General features: G+C 52.3%; 1 protein-coding gene across 1 annotated transcript; it reads right to left on the bottom strand.

Annotated features, from left to right (window-relative positions):
* Positions 1 to 5,622: 5,622 nt before the first annotated feature.
* Positions 5,623 to 16,530, bottom strand: CRYBB2 (crystallin, beta B2). Its single transcript, XM_010828698.1, has 6 exons — positions 16,438 to 16,530; positions 14,651 to 14,730; positions 11,774 to 11,892; positions 9,122 to 9,254; positions 7,714 to 7,856; positions 5,623 to 5,883 (listed from the first exon to the last, which is right to left on the bottom strand). The coding sequence occupies exons 2-6, from the start codon at positions 14,702 to 14,704 to the stop codon at positions 5,715 to 5,717; spliced, it is 618 nt and encodes a 205-aa protein (XP_010827000.1). The 5' UTR covers positions 14,705 to 14,730; positions 16,438 to 16,530; the 3' UTR covers positions 5,623 to 5,714.
* Positions 16,531 to 19,873: the final 3,343 nt, after the last annotated feature.

The following is a 19,873-nucleotide window of genomic DNA, read 5'->3' as shown; positions in this document are numbered from 1 at the left end:
CAACTCCCTCCTCCCCTCTTGTCATGGTTGAGTGTTTGTTCACAACTCACTTGTAAAATCGAAGGTAGACTTCAGCCCTTTTCATTCAAAACCAGATCACAGTCACCTTTTGTTTGGATAAAACAAAAGGACGCAATGGCCCTGTCCTCTCATTTAGGCCTCAGATCTCCCTCTGTTTCATCTGTACCTCTTGCCCTCTCTACTCTCCTCCCCGCAAGGCTTCAAGACCAAAAGACGGTAGGCAGCAAACACACCCCAGATTCCTTCCACTGCCTCTTCCCAGAATCACCAGAAAGATGCAAGAAGGTTGAGGTGTGTGTGCGTGTGCACGCGGACACAGGTGCCCACACACGGTACACATTAAAAAATAAAACTCTAAAATTCTTTTCCTGTTTATGACTCCATATCTGTTTTTAATAGAGTTGCTATGTACAATATATGTCAGATATATATCTATGTACATATGAAATGCCAAGACATTTTTGCGTACGTATTTTAGACACCCAAGGCTTTCTGCTTGCCAGTAACAAAGCCCCTGCCTCCAGACCTCAGTTTTCCCATCTGTGACGTGGCAGACTTGCTGCCCCCACCCCCCACTTGCAGCTGACAGTTTATCTGAATTTATCTCATACACGGCAAGGAGAAAACACCTACTGTGCATGCTCCTGCTGCTGCTAAGTCACTCAGTCGTGTCTGACCCTGTGCGACCCCCTGGACTGCAGCCCACCAGGCTCCTCCGTCCGTGGGGTTTTCCAGGCAAGAGCACTGGGGTGGGAGCCGCTGCCGGCTCCCTACTGTGCATAGTTTATCCTAACTGCTGCCCTCCCTGTCTGCACCCTGGCCTGAAATCCCATCCTCTATGACCTCACCCACTGTCCTCTTTAAAAATAAACTTGCCCATCCCCCAGAATAAGGATCCCTAGTTCTCAGCGTGGGGGTCTGCACCCCAGGAGATGGTTGGCTGTTTGGAGTCACAACTCGAGGGTGTTACTGACGTCTACTGGACAGAGGCCAGCAGCGCAGCAAACAACTTGTAACGCACAGGACGGGCCCACGCTCAGCTGCTCAGTCTTGTCCGACTCCTTGTGGCCCCCAGACTCTGGCCCATCGCACTCCTCTAACAATGGAATTTTCCAGGCAAGAATACCAGAATGAGGTACCATTTCCTACTCCAGGAGATCTTCCCAACCCAGGGATTGAACCTGCATCTTCTGCATTGGCAAGCAGATTCATTACGACAGAGCCACCTGAGAAGGCCCCAGTCGGTCCCAGGACCCACATCAGGAGAGCTAAGGTTCAGAGGCCTGCCCTAGACTGAAGGCAATGGTTGAATATTTTTTTTATACTCTCTAGACTGGCGGGTCCCCAGTCTCCAGGGTCCCTGATGATCTGAGGTGGAGCTGCTGTAACCATAACACAAATAAAGAACAATAAATGTAATGCACTTGAATCATCCTGAAACCATCCCCCCCGCCCAGTCAATGGAAAAACTGTATTCCATGAAACCAGTCCCTGGTGCCAGAAAGGTTAGGGACTGCTGCTCTAGAACCGGAAGTTTAAAAGAGACAAACACCTTTGTTCCTGAGCAGCTAGACACTGGGCTCTGAATCTGAACTCTTCGCTTCAGAGGACCTGTCGCTGAACAAGTCACATGCACTCTGTTTTCAGATAAGAACATTAAGGCCACAGAGCTGTGAAGAGGCAGGGCTCGATCTCACCCTCTGATGGGTTCTGGAGTCTGTGCTCTGGAAGGACTCGTGGGGGATGGTCACCACTTCAAGGAGGAGGGGAAGGAGGGATCCTTCCCAGCTCAGGGAGCAAGACGAGCTTTGCACCCCGCTGCTTGACCTTCCCAGACTGCCAGTCTTCACCTGGACATGACCAGTTTTAAGGAGGTTGTCTTCTTGGCCACACCTGATCTCTGGGCTGGGCCACCCATTCATTCCTTCCTCCTTCCTTCATGCATTCAATATTTATCAAGCCTCAACTGTGTGCGGGCTCTTGAATATAGAATGCAAATCCGACCTCCTCCCTGCTCTTAGGGGAGACTTCAGTCTAAGATGGAATGAAATGAAGTAAGGAATAAAAGAAAGGTAAAACCACACCGTGCTTAGGCCTTCGTTAGACAGATGAGGGACTTTCCCAGCAGCACAGAGAATAAGAATCTGCCTGCCAAAGCAGGGGACATGGGTTCGATCCCTGGCCTGGGAAGATCCCACAGGCCATGGAGCAATTAAGCGTGTGAGCCACAGCTACTGAAGCCCACCTCTTGAGCCTGGGCTCCTCAACAAGAGAAGCCACTGCGGTAAGAAGCCCGTACACCATAACAAACAGTAATCCCTGCTCACTACAAGGAGAGAAAGCCCACGCAGGGCAACAAAACCCAGCGCAGCCAAAAATAAATAATTTTTTTAATTAAAAAAAAAAAAAAAAACACCAGACTAGCTCTCAAAGCTTTTGTGAGTCATGATTAGGGTCTTTATCTGGAGGGCGACAGGGGGCCATGGCAGGTTTAAGCAGGAGAATGTCACAATTGGGGCTGCATTTTTGAGTGGATTCCCTCTGCTGTGTAGAGATGGGGCTGACCGGGCAGAAGGAACGCAGAGGGACCTGTGAGGAAGCTGTTGGGATTATGTGAACAGGAGAGGATGCGCTTGGATCCGGGAATTAGTGAGTAGTGGGTGCTGCTGCTGCTGCTGCTAAGTCACTTCAGTCGTGTCCGACTCTGTGCGACCCCATAGACGGCAGCCACCAGGCTCCCCCGTCCCTGGGATTCTCCAGGCAAGAACACTGGAGTGGGTTGCATTTAACAGAAATTCAAGAGGTCAAAGGGTGATGGAAATTCAGGAGACCAACCCTGGGACATCACATACCTGTTTCGTTTCTAGCATCTCCTCAGGGCAGCTCTGCCAAAGCTTCCTGATGCCCAAGTCCGAAGCCCATCAACTCCCCTCTTCCCTACGGGACCAAACGTTTGCTTTTAGGAGGACATTGCTGCGGCTCTGAGGTGGGCCTGACCTCCAGCCCAGGTTCCCGGCACCGCCTGTCCAGAGTAGCCCTGTGAAACGCCGCCCAGCCCCGTCAGCTGGCATCAAAGGCCCCAGTGAGGAGGAGGCATGGGAAGGGCTATTTTAGGCTCCTTATTTTTAAAGCAGGAGTCAGGGCGCTCCTCCCCTTAGCATCTCCAGGACTGGAAGCTTCCATGGCCACCCCCGACCTCCCACCAGCCCAACACCAGAGAGAGACAGGAATGGCTGCAGGGCTGCACAGTGACCACGGGCAGTCAGAAAAGGGTCCCTCAGAATGGCTGGTGAGGGGTTCGGAGCATGGAGGTTCAAAGGCAGCCAGAGTCCTGGGTTCCGACACCAGCTTTTTCACTTTCTCTTGCTTTTAAGAGTGGCCTTGGGCAAGTCATTCCCTCCGCTGCGACACTCAGTTACTCCTCTGTAAAACAGGAACCACCCACCTGACCTGTAACAACCTGTAGCTGCCCTGCACACTGTTTCCAATCAGAGCTCGGGGTGGGGTGGGGTGGGGGGCAGCCCTGAGGACGATGCTCTGTTGCCACCTTGTGGCTGAAAGGGGAAGTGTCGCCTGGAGGCCGGAAAGGAGAAGCCGCGTGGGCTCTGAGAGGATAAAGGGAGAGGTCCACGCGGAAGGAGGGGGAGGGTGGGGGACAGCGCACAGCCCCCCTGTGACAGACGGACGAAGAGGGGGAGGAGGGTGAAGGGAAAGACAGGGATAGAATGGGGAGATAGAGATAAAGGGAAAAAAGGAAAAAAACAGAGAGTTAAAAGACAAAGATGGAGAAAGAAGCAGAGGCACCAGCAAAAATAAATACAGGTCCCAAGAGAGATACAAGAGAGGGAGAGATAGGGACTTGCCTGGTGGCCCAGTGGCTAAGACCCTATTTCCAAATAAAGTCGCATTCTGAGGTATCAGGGGTTAAGGCTTCAACATACGAACTTTGAGGGAGGAAAACAATTCAACTCATAATCACCACCATGATTCACACCATAACCACCACCACCACCAGCTACTTCCATCCCCCGGGAGAGGAACCTGTCTGCGGCAGGGGCTGTGCCCGCCTGCCTTTGTAGCCCCTACTCTGCCCATTCCGGGAACAAAACAGGTACTCGGTGACTGTTGGGTGAAGACCGAATGAACAAATCGAAGCCGGCAACATTTATTAGTTCCCACCTTCATGGTAATTAATCTCTTTAGCTCATTCAATAGGGTTTCCCATTTTTCTAGATTTGAGGAAATGATTTTATATGGAGATATAAAGGGGCAGGCTTATCTAAAATGTCCTTGAAGAAGAAGGATGATTTAGGGCAAAGGGTAGGACAGGACTGAGCACGCATGCACACATATGCACATGCACAATGCAAGATTTATTACACAGCAATGGCTATTAACATAACACCGTAAGAACAGAGATGCACAAACAGAATAGGAACAGGAGAAAAAGAGCCATAAACAGATCCCCTGTATATGTGACGATTTACTACGGAACAGAGAGGCAGCTTTGTGCCACAGTGAGGGGAAAATGGACTTCTCAATAAATTACTCCAGGACAACAGTGACAAAGCGGGGGAAAAAGAGATCAAAAATGAACAATTAGGCCCCTGCCACATACTATACACAAAAATCAACTCCAGGACAACTGAGAGCTTAAATGAGAAAACTTTAAAACCTGTAGGGAAAAACTTTGGAGAATATATTCATGACAAATGGGGCAAGAATTTCTTAAAGAAGACACGGCAGGCATGGCAGATACAAACCATAAAGGTGCAGACCGATGTTAAATCACATCAAAATTTAAAACTACACATCAAAAGACAGCAAAGACAAAGGAAAAAGAAGCTGCTCTCTGGGAGCGGGTATTCGTACTACAGAAGACCGACCAGTGTTTAACATTTATATAGACGATGCCTGGATTATCTTGTCATTCTTGCTATTACCCTGTTAGGGAGACACTATTTTCCCCCTGTTTTTCCAAGTAGGAAGGCTCTGAGGTCCCATGACTGGGCAGGGCTCCAGAACAGCCAAGTGAATCCAGACTCATAAGACGCAGGAACCCAGCCCTCAGCTGCTACACTAAGTGACCACCCCAACCAGGGCATGAACAAAGGGACCACAGAACACACACACACAGAGACGGGTCTCCGTGACCTCTCTCCGGGATGGGGGTGGGCGTTACAGGGTTTGGGGCTCCTCTGGGCAGATTTAAATAAACTCCCAGGTTCAAGGTGATAAGGCAACTCTGTGGGAACAGCAGGCAGTGGGTACCTTTTTAGGGTCCGGAGCAACTATCACGTGCCCTGAATGACTGTGCTTGGCAACCACACAAGGACGACTCAGAGGTCAGCCAAGCCAGTCACTGGGGGGGCAAAGGGGGCCGTAAGTCAGGTGAAGAAGCAGAGGCTCAGAGAGGCTGGACAGCGTGCCCCAGGTCACAGAGCTAAGCAGCTCTGAGCTGAGAAGTCTCGGTGAGGCTGTCCCACCCCTCACCCCGTCACTTTCTGGCTCTCTTGTCGTTCTGTGTCTGCCTTACACACACACGCATGCACGCACGCAGCACCCTGGCTTCCACAGGCGATAAAAAGACGCTGCCTCAGGTAAGTTGCAAGTCACACTTTATTCACTCTCCAGGATGTCTGGTGGGATGCTGGGCAGAGGCCAGCCCCTGGGAAGGAGGCAAGGGAGGGGCACTAGCTGGAGGGGTGGAAGGCGCCCCGCTGGTGCCACTGCATGTCCCGGATGCGGCGCACGGACTGCACCTGGGGCTGGGGGGCCCCAAAGTCACCGCTGTCCTTGTAATCGCCCTTCTCCAGCAGGTACTGCAGCCCGCGGTAGCCAGGGTACTGGTAGCCGACCCACCTGCAGGGCCAGAGGTTGGGGGAGGGCACGTGGGGAAACAGGAGACGCAGATGGAGAGAGACACGAGGGGGATGGTTCAGCCACTAGGAAGGGTGGGCCTCCCAATCATCCCACACTACCTGGGTGTTGAGCAGAGCACCACCACCCTTCCCGGGTCCAGCCTCTGCTTTCTTCCTCCCCTTGATGCGGAGCTCGCTACCTCTAGAAGCAACTATTTTTTAAAGATTTTTTTTTAAGTGGACCATTTTTTTAAAGTCCTTACTGAATTTGTTATAATACTGCTTCTGTTTTATGTTTCTGTTTTTTGGCCCTGAGGCCTATGGTATCTTAGCACCCTGATCACACATCAAACCCATACCCCCAGCATTGGAAGACTAAGTCTTAACCACTGGACCACCAGGGAAATTCCCAGATGCAGGCCTGGCACTGGGATCAGAGGAAGCGGTGATCTCAAGCTCACCTAAGCTTAGGGTAAGACAGGCCTCCTGCCCAATCCCCAGCAAGGCCAAAGGGCAGCAGCAAAGGTCCCAGGACCCCTCCGGGATCCTGCCACCATTTGAAGCCATCACCATTTAGGGGGTCACTCACTGGGCACCTGACAACTGTTACAGTCTTCTCCCCAGGAGGCATCACACAGGCCTGGCCCCCACGAACCTGCCTGGCCAGCCCCTGTGGACACCTCCAGCTCTGCCTCTCACACTCACTCCAGCCACTGTGTCTCTGCAGCCCAACCACTCTGTCCCCTGCAGAGCCCAGGGGACTCACCAGGCTCCTCCCACCACAGGACGCTTGCACATGCCATTCTGGCTGGGGCATCCTTCCTTCTCTTTACCTCTACAGTTCCTGCTTTCTTGAGACCTCAGCTCAAGAGCCCCTTCTTTAAGGAAGGAGACTAGATTTGCATGGATTCCTAATTATGAACAGTTGCCTCCAACCAGACCTTTAGCTACACAAGACCGAGGCCAGGTCTCTTTAACCTACCTTGAATTACTGATCACCTGTCATGGTGTCTGGCATATGACATCACTTGACAAATTGAACCAATGGGATGAGTAAGTGACCGGGCTCAGGAATACAGAACTGTGCACACTCTAAGCGTTTGACAAGCCCCAGAAAGCCAGTATATACTGGGAAACTAGTGCTCTTGGGGCGGAAAAAAAAGTTTTGTTTATAACACTTTCCAATCTCTGTGGTGTACATAGGTCTACAATGGCTTATTTCAAGTTACCAATGATTAAACAACTGGCTCACGGTAAATTCTGAAAAGTTAAGTCAGCTTTTGCAAGCTGGTACAAGCTGGCTCAGGCAAACCACTGCCCGAAGTCCATCTTCAGATTCCCCATAGAATCCACGTTTTTCACAGTGAGAAATTCCCCAATGCTGGTGACTGAGGTTTACGTGCCGAAGAAATTTAATTTGGTGGAGAACCTCCTATTTCCAACCTCAGGAATGCATGCAGAGAAAGGCCAGCATGTGCTGCGCTTCCTGTCTCTCTCAGCTCTGTAAAGACCCCTCGATTCATTCCTAGCCTTCTGATCTCCCTCCACCCCCCCGCCTCTGCCTTACCCTGCCCCCACCCAACATTTACTATCCTGCTCTTCAGAGTTGAGGTTAAGGCCATGATTTCTCTCTTTCAAAAGCAAGGTGTTGCCCAAAAGGCAGGTCAGGATGAAACAGGGACTGAAAGCCACATGCAGGCGTCTGATGATTTCAATGCCCATTTTCCAATGGGAAGGCAGGGGTCGGGAATGTACAAGACCCCCAGAGCTCAGGGCAGAGCAGGGCTCGGCAGCTCGGAGCCTGGGCCCCTGGGGCAGGGTGTGTACTCACGTGCCGCTCTGCACACGCACGGAAGACACCTTCTCCTGGTAGCCGTGGGCGTGGAAGCTGGGCACGTCATCGTCTATCACCTCCATCTTCTTCCCCGTGAAGTTGGGGTTCTCATACAGGGTGATCTTATGCTCCTGGCTGTCCTGTGGATGGGGAGCGGGGGAGTGGGAGTGTGGGTGAGGGCACCCAGGGTGCCCTGGAGTTGGGACCAGCACGCTCCGCCTGCAGCCGTCTGCCCGAGACCCCTACCACTCAAGTGTCGATGCCATTGGCCAGCCACAGTGGTCATTCTACTGGGCTACCTTCATGTAGCATTCACTCAGCTTCTACTTTGGGGAGTACTTGACTCTGAAATGGCATTTTTCCCTCCCACAGCCTCAACTCCCCTTTTTAAAAATAAATGGTAGCCATGATACATACATATGCATAGGCATATCGTGCCTCTAGTAGACACAATATTTTGGCTTTCCTTCACCTCCACATATCTTCCCATTCTCCTGTTCCTCTGACATTCTTCCTCTCCGTCTAGCATTCTTTCTTTAAGCTACTCTTGGCTCAGACAGTAAAGAATCTGCCCACAATGCAGGAGACCCAGGGTCGATCCCTGGGTCGGGTCAATCCCCCGGAGAAGGGAATGGCTACCCACTCCAGTATGCTTGCCCGGAGAATTCCATGGACAGAGGAGCCTGGTGGGCCACAGTCCATGGGGATCCCAAAGAGTCAGACACAACTGAGTGCTATTTGGCAGATGAAAAAACTGAGCCTCAGAGAAAGTGACTTGGCCAAGGTCACACGCACAGCCAGAAGGACTAGAGTCAGCAGAGGAACTCAGGTCTGTAGAATGCTAAGTCCAGTGTTGTTTGATTTGGCATCAAGCAGGGGGAAGTAGGCTGGGCTGGGAGGTTTGCAAGTGTAACTGAGCAACACTGGTCCCTTAGCCCTCGCAGACCACACACCAGTAAGAATCAGGATCCGAGAAGCTCTGAATGGTCACAAGGGCATGAGCTATGAACAAGAATAAGCTATCTTCTCCTCCACCCCCAAACCCAGAATTTCTCTGAGTATTTACAGCAGCAATCATTAGGGAGCAATTGCTCTGTGACAGGAGTTGCATAGACCTGAAGAGCACTGTCCACATAGACTAGAATGTGAATGGCACCCCATGGAGCATTTTGAATGAAGCCTGAAGCCCCTGAAGTTGTGCACTGTGGCCACGCTCAGGCTACGCTGTTGATACTAATATCCCCACTTTGCAGATGCAGAAACTGAGGCTCAGGGAGGTGAAGTGACTTATGCAAGGTCACACAGCTGGGGGCATGATGCCAGGGGGGAAGGCTCCTTCCTAGTCCCTAGACCTCTGGCTCTAAGCAGGGCAAAGAGAGGAAGACGATGAGGGACGGGGGCTCACCACTTTGATGGGCCTCAGGGAGCTGAGCGAGTCCGTCCTCCGACTGCTGGTCCACGAGTCCCAGCGGGGGTACTCACCCTTCTCAAACACGAACTGCTCCCCTTTGCAGTTGGCCTGCTCATAGCCCACCCAGCTGCAGTAGAGACACAGAGACAACAGGTCAGGCTTACTCCAGACTTCCTCTGGTGGGACCCTGGCTCCTCCCTCAGGCTCCAGAGTTCACAGTTTCCCAGCTCATCACAATGAGCAGCAGCCTCATCTAAACCGAAGCACAGTGAATCCAAGGGCAGCGTCACCTCAGTTATTCAAAACCCAGCACCATGCTGGCTTCAATCATCTGGAACACAGTCAAGAAATACAAAGGAAGCCTAAAAGATGACCTAGCAACAAGCACAGATGTTCAGAATCCATGTCCTGGGGCCAGTGGTATACTGGTGAATTAACAAGGAGCTCTCAAAAACAAAACAAATCCAGCTTGCCAGTTTCCATGGACGTGGCCGATTTCAAGCCCTACATGTGATATCACTGCACACGGAGCTGGGAACAAATGTGCCCTGTTGGCTTTCACCACTGAGAAAAGGCTCCAGAACATCACTGCTTCTCAAGCTCACACACCTTGTTCATACCCATTCTCTCTGGATCTTTTCCTCTTTTGTTCTTGATGGTGGTCTCTGGACTCATTTTGTACAGACAAAACACCAACAGTCTTAGATCCACTAGGAGAGAAATAGTACCTTAAAAGGAAGGATTGCCTGCCAACAGGGCATGGCTAATAGAGGAAAGGGCATAGTCAGAAAAAGGCGGCATGGTTTCATGATGCCTGGTGTTTGGGGGCAGTTCATCACAGAGGCTAACAATCCAGCCTGACACAGTAACTGCTGTTCAGGACAGCGATCTAAGTCCTTAAGAGAAAAGGAGATGGTGTTTCTTGCTGCTTTTAGAAGAGTATGCCTGCCCTCTTGATCTAGCAATTCTGCTTTAGGTCACGTGTCCTTAGAAAACATTTGTCAAGAGCTTGCAGACATATGGGTAAGAATGTTCATCATGTTGTTGTTTATAATATCAAATAATAGAAACAATTTACACAGCCAATCGGCAGGGCCTGGTCGAGGAAACTGGGTAATATTCTGTAATGTGATGTTAAAAAGGCATGAAAAATAATGAGCTAGAACACAGGGTCTCAAATTTAACCGGACAGAAACATCACTAGGTGGGTTTGTGCAATGCAGATTCCTGGGCTCCAGACCCAAGAGTCTGATTCAATGGGGCAGGGAGGGGGCCCAAGAACATGTACTTCAAAGCCTCCCTCTTCTGTGACTGAGGCAGATTTAGCTCTAAACAGCTCTTTCAAAAACATAGACATAAAATGCTCCTTAATGACACAGAAAGAATTTGAGATATCTTGCAAAGTTTTCAAAATGAGTTATAAAACAGTTTGTAAAGCATGATCTGACTTCTGATTAAATGTATTTCTAATATATATTTGGTGAAACACATACAGAGAAAAATCTAAGTATATACAAACAAAAGTCAAAATCTTAATGGTTACTTCTGAGTAGTAAGATTAGAGTCATATGGGGTTTTTTGCACTAAGCCATTTCTCCTTAATGTTAAACAATGAACAATAAAAATATCAAAGATAAATTTTTAAAAAGAAAGCAGAGAAGTGTAAAGTCTATTTGAGAAATTCTGCCATCCAAATACTAAAAAAAGAAAATCAGATGTGGTTCTTCAATGGTCTAAACCTCAGCTGTCCATGAAGACATGGTCCTAGGCAGGCTGGTGTCCTGAGTGCGTCAGGTTGGTGGGGCTGGGTGGGGCCGTTCCTTTGGCTGTGTCGTCCACCAGAGACTCTGATTCAAGCAGGGCCACCACTCTCTGCAGAATGCCCTGTGAACCCTGAGGTGTGGGGCGGGTCACTCAGGACCCACACCAGACTCACTGACCCGCTGGCTGGGTGTCACTGGTGGCCACCTGATTCCGGAGGCTCTTGCAAAGAAGGAACCACTGGGGAACCACAAAGACAGGACCCTGAAGGCTGTGCTCAACTATGTGACCTGAGCATGACTCTGTCCGACCAGACCAGTCACCCCCCCTTCTTTCTTGGGTATGGGGTCCCAAGCCTGCTGGCCCCCAAATGTGTCAGCGAGTCTACTAAGACCAAGTTATCATCAGGAACAGGGAAGGGAGGGATGGACGCAGAGCTGGGACATCCAGCTTTAGACCTCCCAGCAGAGTGAGGACAGTCCCAGAGTCAGAGACTGGCAGCTCTGCCAAAGTCCATGGGAGTCACCGTGTCCATCTCCCTGCCTCAAGGAAGTGGCTGACCTGGGTGTCAGGCTTTTCACACGGGTTCCGTCGCATCATCCCCAGGAGGACACAGTTAGACTTGCCCTACAGAGGAGGAAACTGAGACCCAGAGAGGGAAGCTCCTGGTTCAACGGCACAAAAGTGGTGGAACCAGGGTTTGAAACCGAGCTCTCTGTCTGACTTCAAAACTCAAGCTCTCTCCGAAGGCTGCCAAGACCCCAAATCCTGGTCCCCTGATCGCACAGTCTAGCAGCTCAGGACAGATCCCTCCAGCTCCACAGTGCGGCCGCCTTGCCCGGTAGCCCCTGACCGATGAGGCCCTCCCCCGGCCCAGGTACATACGGTCCAGCCTGCACCAGGACGGAGCCCGCCTTCTCCACGCCAGTCTCCTTCAGGTTGGGGCAGGGCCCGTTGAGCTCATGCGAGTGACCCTGGAAGTTCTCCTGCTCAAAGATGATGATCTGCAACAGGAGAGAATCAGACCCTCATCATGACGGGGAAGAGGGAAGACAGGGCAGTGGGGTGGGGAGAGGACTCAGAGAGCCTCGACGGATGCTGAAGGGTTCTGTGCTTGGAAATCACGAAGCAAACATAGAGTCCGATAGTCCCAGCTCCAGTGACCGGCTGTGAGACCTTGAGGCAGCATTTCACCTCTCTGAGCCTCAATTTCCCCGTCTGTAAAATGGGAAATAAAGCCAGAACCTACCTCATGGGGTTGTTGGAAGGATTCAGAGGAGCATAGTGGTTAGTATACCATATTTGCTCTGTGTGTGGGAGGGGTAATCATATTAACTGAGGGACATGCTGTAAGGATCCCAAGTGGGTGGGTGGCAGAGCTGAACCTGTAGCCCAGGCCTGTCTGATGCGGTCTCCATCGGAGCACTGTTCTGGTGCCACTGGTCTGTGGGCCACAGTAGGAATAGCAAGATGCTAGGTAAGCCATGCTGCTCAAGCTTCTCCTGCCCTTGTCAGTACCACCCTGCACCCACACTTCACCCGTAAAACTACGCACACCCATGCCCTTTTCTTAAGCCCTCATAGGTTCTGAGCTTTCCTCTCCCTCGGGATACCTCTTAAGAAGACTTTACCCCGCTTGCCTCATCTGGTCCTCTCATCAGCTCAGGGACAGGCTGGCAGAATCCCCATCAGGAAAAATGAAGCTCGGCAAAATGATAAGACTGCCTGCAGCTTCATAGCCAGTGCTAACTGGGAAGCAGGTGGGGATAGGGGGCAGCTGCCACCTTTTATGATTGCAAAGAGAACTCAGGGTCAGATGTACTTCCCCTGGGAGCTGCCTCTGGCTGAAGAGCTGGGCTCAGGGCAGCAGGCTCCCAGGAAGGGCAGCTGGAGAATCTACGTGCTCAGCACTGGCTGGGTCAACATGGCCCTCTCTCCCAGGCCGGGGATTAGCCACACAAAGCAGACAAAGCCAAGGGAGGGAGGCCCAGCAGGGCTCAGATTCCATGGGCTCAATTCAGGGTTGATGCTCACTGACTCGACCACGGATGGGTCAGGAGATCTGAGCTCCAGTATCTCCTCTGCTGCATCCAGCTGTGCAACCTGAGGAAGCCACACGATCGCTCTGAGCCTCAGCTGCCCAGACTGTGAAATGGGGAATCATGCCGACTTTGTAGGCTGAGAAGAATCCAGAACATGAGAGTCGAGGACTAGTGTGTTATGACCACCCTGGCCTGGGAGACAAGGGTTGCAGGCTAAGGAGGGTGAAGAAGGACAGCCTCCCCATGGATCTGAAAGGCCTCAGAGAGCCCAAGAGCTCAGTATTATTATTGTCGTTGCTATTTATGCACAGATGGATGCTAAAATTTTATGTATTACCTAATCCTTTCAACTTGCACTTTCCAATTCAGCAACCACTAGATGTATATTGAACATACGCAACGAGTCTGAATTAAAATGTGCTGTTAGTTTCAAATACACATCAAATGTTGAAGATTTAGTATGAAAAAAAGAATGTAACAGTCCTCTAATAATTTCTCTACTGCCTATACATTGGGATATACTGGGCTTAGTAAAATATTCGGAAGTTAACTTCCCTTGTTTCTTTTTACTTTGGTAACATGGCTACTTGTTGTTCAGTCACTAAGTCGTGGCTGACTCTTTCGTGACCCCATGGACTGTAGTCCACCAGGGTCCTCCGTCCGTGGCATTCTCCAGGCAAGAATACCAGAGTGGGTTGCCATTTCCTTCTCCAGGGGCTCTTCCCAACCCAGGGATCAAACCTGGGTCTCTATCACTGTCTGGCGGATTCTTTGCCACTGAGCCACCTGGGAAGCCCAACATGGCTACCAGGAAGCATTAAACTCCGTCAGTGGCTCCCATTTGAAGTCGACTGGATGGCTGCTCCAAGCTTCAACCCCCTGGCCTTCTTGTGCTCAAGCTCATCCAGCCCGCTCCGACTCCTGGCCCTCTGCACTCGCCATGCTCTCTGCCTGGAACTCTCTCCCCTACCCCACTCCCTGATTTTCAATACTTCCTTACCTGACCTGGGCTTTTGCTCCAATGTCACCTCCTCTGAGGAGGCCTCCCTGACCTTAGCTAATATGTTCCTTGTTCACCCAGACTCTGAAGAACCCTACTTTTTTTGCTTCTTCCTAACACTTCTCATTACTTGAAGTTATGTATTTACTCGTTTATTTATCTGTCTTCTAGAAAGTAAGCCCCTTCGGGGGCAGAATGGAGCAAGCTGAGTCCAAAGTCAGACAAAAAAGCAGTTCCAGGATGGAATCCATGCCTGGGGCCCCCGAAGCAGAGGGGGCTGAGCCTGTTTCTTTGCCTCTTCACAGACACCTTAGGCCTTGAGTCCAACTCTCCCCATTTTTAGGAGGACCTGAGGCTCAGAGAGGTCAAGTGACTGGTCCAGGTCACAGAGCAGGTGTGGAGTCTGGAAGCCCACCCCTCCACCCATTCACAAGCCCCCTCTTAGACTGGGCTGAGGGTTCACCCCAGCTTTGGGGACCCCCTTGGGCAATGGGGTGCAGGGTAAGTCAGAGAAAATTGAGTCTCCAGAGTCAGAAATATGCTGGCTATGGGCTGGGAAGGGGCCTTTTGAATCAGCACCCTCCTCCACTGTGCAAGCTGGGGAGAATGTGGCCCAGAGAGAGGGACCCCAGAAAAGGAGCCACCAAACCCAATTTATAGAAGGGAAACCGAGTCTTAAGAGACTGTGTTTGCCACCCTGTGCCCTGACGTGGTACCCACCTTGGGGTTGAGGGGCTGTGGCTTGCCCGCTTGGGTCTGGTGATCTGAGGCCATGGCGGGCTGTTCCGTGCAGGAGTGACCTGGAAGGCATGGGGGACACAGCAGTGAGGACCCCTCAGGCCCTCGGCTCCCTCACTGCGGGGCCCGAGGCCCGTCACTCCAGCCCCACATCCTATTCTGTGCCTCCCGCCTGGTTTCACGTTCTCCAAGGGCAGAGAGGATGGCCAGCGTCTGCCTGAACGTTCACTAGCTCTGCTTCTCTGTGTCCAGGCTGGCTCCAAAGTGGGACAAAGAAATGAGGTCTACTAAAAAATAAAGCGAGAAACTAGAACGTGACTGGGGACCCGCGTGGCCCCAGACAATTAATGCTACTACACCTCAATTGCTTATACATCAATCAATATTATGCAGAAATTCTTGAGTAAAAGAAAACAGCATGGGCAGAGGAAACTCACGCCCTGGCCATGCTTGGCCAGGTTGTAGTTCCCAATCTACAATCTCACAAAGTTCCCGGACTCCCTGTCCCTCCCCCTCAGCTTCCTCCTTGACTCCCTCCCCACCACCCGGAATCCAGAAAGCTCCTCTCCACCACTGTTCCGCCCCCCACGACTAGTACACACGTATATTACGGAGCTCAGGCTACAAGAAAGCAAAAACATGAGTATCACACAACTTCAGACATGTATCAGCAGCAGCAGAATTTCTTAATGACTGAGAACATCAGAAAAGTATGAACAGCGGTCAAGTCTCTCCTCCCTTCCCGCAGGAGGGGCAGAGAACACAGCCTGCGTCTTCCCAGTGAGGAGGGGAGACTGTTCCCTTCTCCAGAGGTAACACCTGGCTTCCAGAAGCTCCTTCCACACCACAGCCCAGGCCAAGATGTTCTCCCAAAAGAGGACATTCAGCTAAACAGCTTGAGAGCCAAACCAGCCCTTCTCCCCTAGGAAGCCAGCCCTCTGGGTCTGTCCCTGTGCCCAAGGCCCCACATTACTGCCCCCCACCATTGGCGCCCTCAGACTAAAGGTTAAGCTCAGTTGGTTCAGCTCGGGAACTGCCTCTGCCACTTACCAGCATCAACCCCTGAGAAGTGCGTCCCCTCTGTGCCTCAGTTTCCTACTCTGTAAAATGGGGATGGGATGGCGCCTGGTCACGTCTACGGACAGCTTGGGACGATCCAAGTACAGAACAGAGAAAACCACAAGCACTCGACAGCGCCTGGAACCCGCTCAGCGCTCAGTACACAGCGGCGAGTACGGCTTTACTAGAGTCCCTTCCAGCCAGCTTCAGTCACCTGTGGTGGGAGCTTCCCGAGACGTGCGGCCGCTTCCTGCCCCACGGCAGGACACAAAACAGGTGTCCCGCCAATGTTTGTGGGTGTGCAGAGAACTGACTCACCGCCCTAGACGTGAAGCTGAACCTTCCATGGGTTTATTCCTTCCACTCACAAACCCTCAGTCATATTCTTCTCTGCTGGCAAAACGAAGATGCTGACGGACCGTTTAGCATCAGTAAAGAGCATCGCCAAAGTACACGCTCCATGCCAGGCACCGCGCTGGACCACTCACCTACACTGTATCCGAGCCCCACGACAAAGGAGGTTTTAGGACCCCGGCCCCTCTCCCCATTGAACAGAAAAGAAAACTGAGGCTCAGCACCTTGAGGTCTTGGCCCCAAAGTCACCTGGTCAGAAAGCACTAGCCTCTGGATTTGAACCCAGGTCTCCCACCTTTTCCATCAGGGAGCAGGATGAGAGCAAAAGGCAAGACGAGCAAGAGAGCCATTCTTACCAGTGACACCAGCCCCTGAGAGTGCCCGTGGAGCCTGCCAGCGGGAGGTGACATTTATACCTTCCCCAGAAGTGCCCGTGCCAAGACGGGTGACCGCTGCGTCCCCGTGGAACGCGCGGGGAGAATGCAGGATTAAGCCCACACCAAAGGCCGGGTCAGCAAATGCCCACAGACATTGTGTCTCTGCACAATAATGTCATTAGCTTTCAGATTCGGCTGCGCCAGGGTGGTCAGGCGGTCGAGCAAGAACATGCCCGCTTTGCATGCATCAGCCATCCAGCTGCCAGGCCCAGGGGCATGCTGGGTTCACTGGTGTGGTCAGTTGAGCCCTGGGGGAGGCAGACAGAGGCAAATCTCAGTGACCCTGGTAGGAAAAAAAAAGAACAAAAAACCAAGGACAGGAAGGTAGTTTGGCAGGGTCCAGCACCCACCCATCCATCCATTCAACAAATATTTATCAGGCGTGGATTTGGTGCCAAGCTCTGTCCGAGGGGGCAGTGTCAGGCAGGGGACCTATCCGGGCCTGGACCATCCAGAAAGGCTCTGGGGGAGAGTCAAAGTCCTCAGAGATGGGGGGAAATGAGCCTGGGAAGCCAGGTTAGGAGGACAGCTTGAAGCAGAAGGGGACTGGGCACAACACACTGTCGTGGTATTTCAAGAAGACCTGCAAACAGGTTAATGCATCTCCAGGGTGCCTGCGAGGGGCAGGGCCTGGGCTGGGCAGCCGGGGTGAGCAGAGGGCTGGCCAAGCCAGGTTGAGGAGAGGGAATGCCACCCTGAGGCCCTTGACTCTCCCGCACCCGCTGTTCCTCAGTGGGGTGCCCTCAGGATCCTTGACCCCCATGGTTTAGAGAAGGTTCTCAATCCCCTCTGCCAGTCCCGTCACTGCCCCATGGGCACTTGGCCTTAACTGGCATGCACACCCTCTTTGTAGACAGTCTGTGTCCTGACCGAATCCAAGGTCAGGCAGGAGAGAGGGGATACCAGCAGGGCTTGGAGACTGGGTTGGAGTGAGGGGACTTGTTCGCCCCAACTTCCATGCCCCCAGTACACACACACACACCCCAGCCTCCCCATGCCGTCTCTCTCTGTAGCACTCCTCACCACCTGACGTTACGTTACTCTTTCACCTGCTGTTTTTACAATCGGCAGATAAGCATCATGAAGGCAAGGCCGTGGTCTGACAGGCTGACCACCTATCGGGTTCACCCCAAAGGTCTGTGAGCCTTGTCATTACTCAGCCTTAAGGCCAAAGAAAGAGTCAGAGACAGCAGCAGAGACATAAGTGGTTTACTGGACAGATGATCTTACCAACCCGTCCTGGAGCCATGTGTGTCCAACAGGGAGCAGGACACGGCAGAAATTTCCAGCTACTTGGAGAAGGAGGTGGCTTCCCTTTGTAGACGGAAGCGACGTAGGTGGGCTCACCAGTTACTAGGGACCAGTGAAGCCCTGTAATTGAAGGATTGGGTGGTCACGTGAGTAAAGCAGCAGGGACCGGCCAAGCAGGAGATGGACAGGAAGCAAGAGAACAGCCATCTTGAGTGGCCTCACCATACATGTCTCCCCTACATCCTCCATACAACCCTTACAACGCTGGTCCGCCCCTCTTCCCCAATATCCCTGGGGTCAGGTAAAGGGCACCGCAGTCAAACAGCACAAATGCAATCCAGACACCAGCAGCTAGGGGACATCACCAGTAATCCAGGTGCTCACTGGGTCAATTTTTCTTTGAAGTCCAGCAGACAACCACAACAGCATCTGGCTGTGGACCCAGCAATGAGGCCACCATTGTCGCCCAGTCTGTGAACAGATTCCCTCCACTCAGACGAAGGAAGAAACGTAAGATGTTCAACAGGCACAACACAGGGACAGCCATGAAGCGACACACAGCGCCAAGCAGCTGCAGCGCTGAGATAGCCTCACCTGCCTGAGTCTCTGTCCTGCCTGCAGGACCGCACCGCCTGTGCACCCTCGGTCCCCACGGCAGCGCTGAATACTGGTTTAACAACGGACCCCCGCAGGTGCTGCTGTTTAGTCGCTCAGTCACGTCCAACTCTTTTGCAGCCCGTGGTCTGTAGCCCCCCAGGCTCCTCTGTCCATGGGATTTCCCAGGCAGGAATACTGGGCTGGCTTGCCATTTCCTTTTCCAGGGGATCTTCCCAACCCAGGGATCGAACGCGCAACTCTGGCATTGGCAGGCAGGTTCTTTACCACTGAACCACCAGGGAAGCCCATTTTCTCCAGTAGGCGTCCAGGTTAATTACTGTCGCAGCCTTAGGTGGGGCCACGGAGAGGAAAAGTGAAATCTGTAAACCCCTTTCTAATCCCATTCCTCGGGAGGCAACAAAGACAAACCAGAGGGACTTACCTGCCAGTTTCAGGCTCAACAGGGGGCAGAGTCTGTGTCATGGGCAAAAGGGAGTTCTTGGTTGACAATGATCCTTTGGTGTCAACAGTTGAGCTCAGATTGTGTTGACTATAGTCCTGGGTTATCATGGCATGGCACTGGGACGATGATCCTGGGATGCTCAGTGACAGTTCACAGGCTGGAGTCAGCCTCCTGGTCCACGTGCTGAGCGCAAGCTCCCCTCTCAACGTTTAAGGGGTCTTTTCATAGTCTGGCAGTGGCAGAGTTTGTAGAGCAGGTGGAAAAGCCAGTGTATTGTATTTTTAATGGCCCATTCCTGGACTTAATGGGCCTTAGTCACAATCCATGTCCAAGGGGGTCCCGTAGGTCACACACGGCTGTTCTAGACCCCGAACAGGGGTTGTGGTGCTCGAAGACTCTGGTTACATTTTGTAACGTCTCCCACCTGTTGTAACGCCTCGTAGCTGGCGTGTAGCCATGGTCCGGGCCCCTACATCGCTGCTCTGCCCGCTCCTGCGGCCAGGACTGGGGGGCGGGGGGGCGTGGTTTGGGGAGTGGGCTTGTCTTACCCGACCGGTAACCCCCAAGTATGTGACAGATAATCCTCTCCTTTCGTCTGTATTTACCCGCCAACCCCGGGCAGTCAGAGGAACCCAGAGCGCAGAGCTGCCACCTTTAAACTGGAAAGAGACTCTGAGTTGAACAGGACACACTCAATCTCATGGAAGAGAAAGATGCCTCTCGTGGTGGTCAGCTACTCAGGGCCCCTCGTGCTAGTGGGCGCCACCTCAGGTCACCCCCTTTCCGTCCCCGTCCTCACTTTCCGATGCCTACACACTCATGAGTTTCCTCAGCCTCTTACAACCGTTAGTGAGCCTTGCAGTTGCCCAGCCTTGAACCTGGAGACAGAGAGACGTCAACGGTTATGGGACAGGGGACCTCACACGGCAGGAGGAAAGGGTCCTGAGGCAGCAGCCCCACTTCCTGCGACAAGAGGCCAGCGCAACATGGCGGCGCTCCTCACCACTTGGGGAGGAAGGAGAGAGGCTTTCCTTGCTTGGGGGG

Source organism: Bison bison, unplaced genomic scaffold (assembly GCF_000754665.1).
Source record: "Bison bison bison isolate TAMUID 2011002044 unplaced genomic scaffold, Bison_UMD1.0 scf7180017864495, whole genome shotgun sequence".
NCBI classification, from domain to species: Eukaryota; Metazoa; Chordata; class Mammalia; order Artiodactyla; family Bovidae; genus Bison; species Bison bison.
This window is presented reverse-complemented; position numbering and strand designations above follow the sequence as displayed.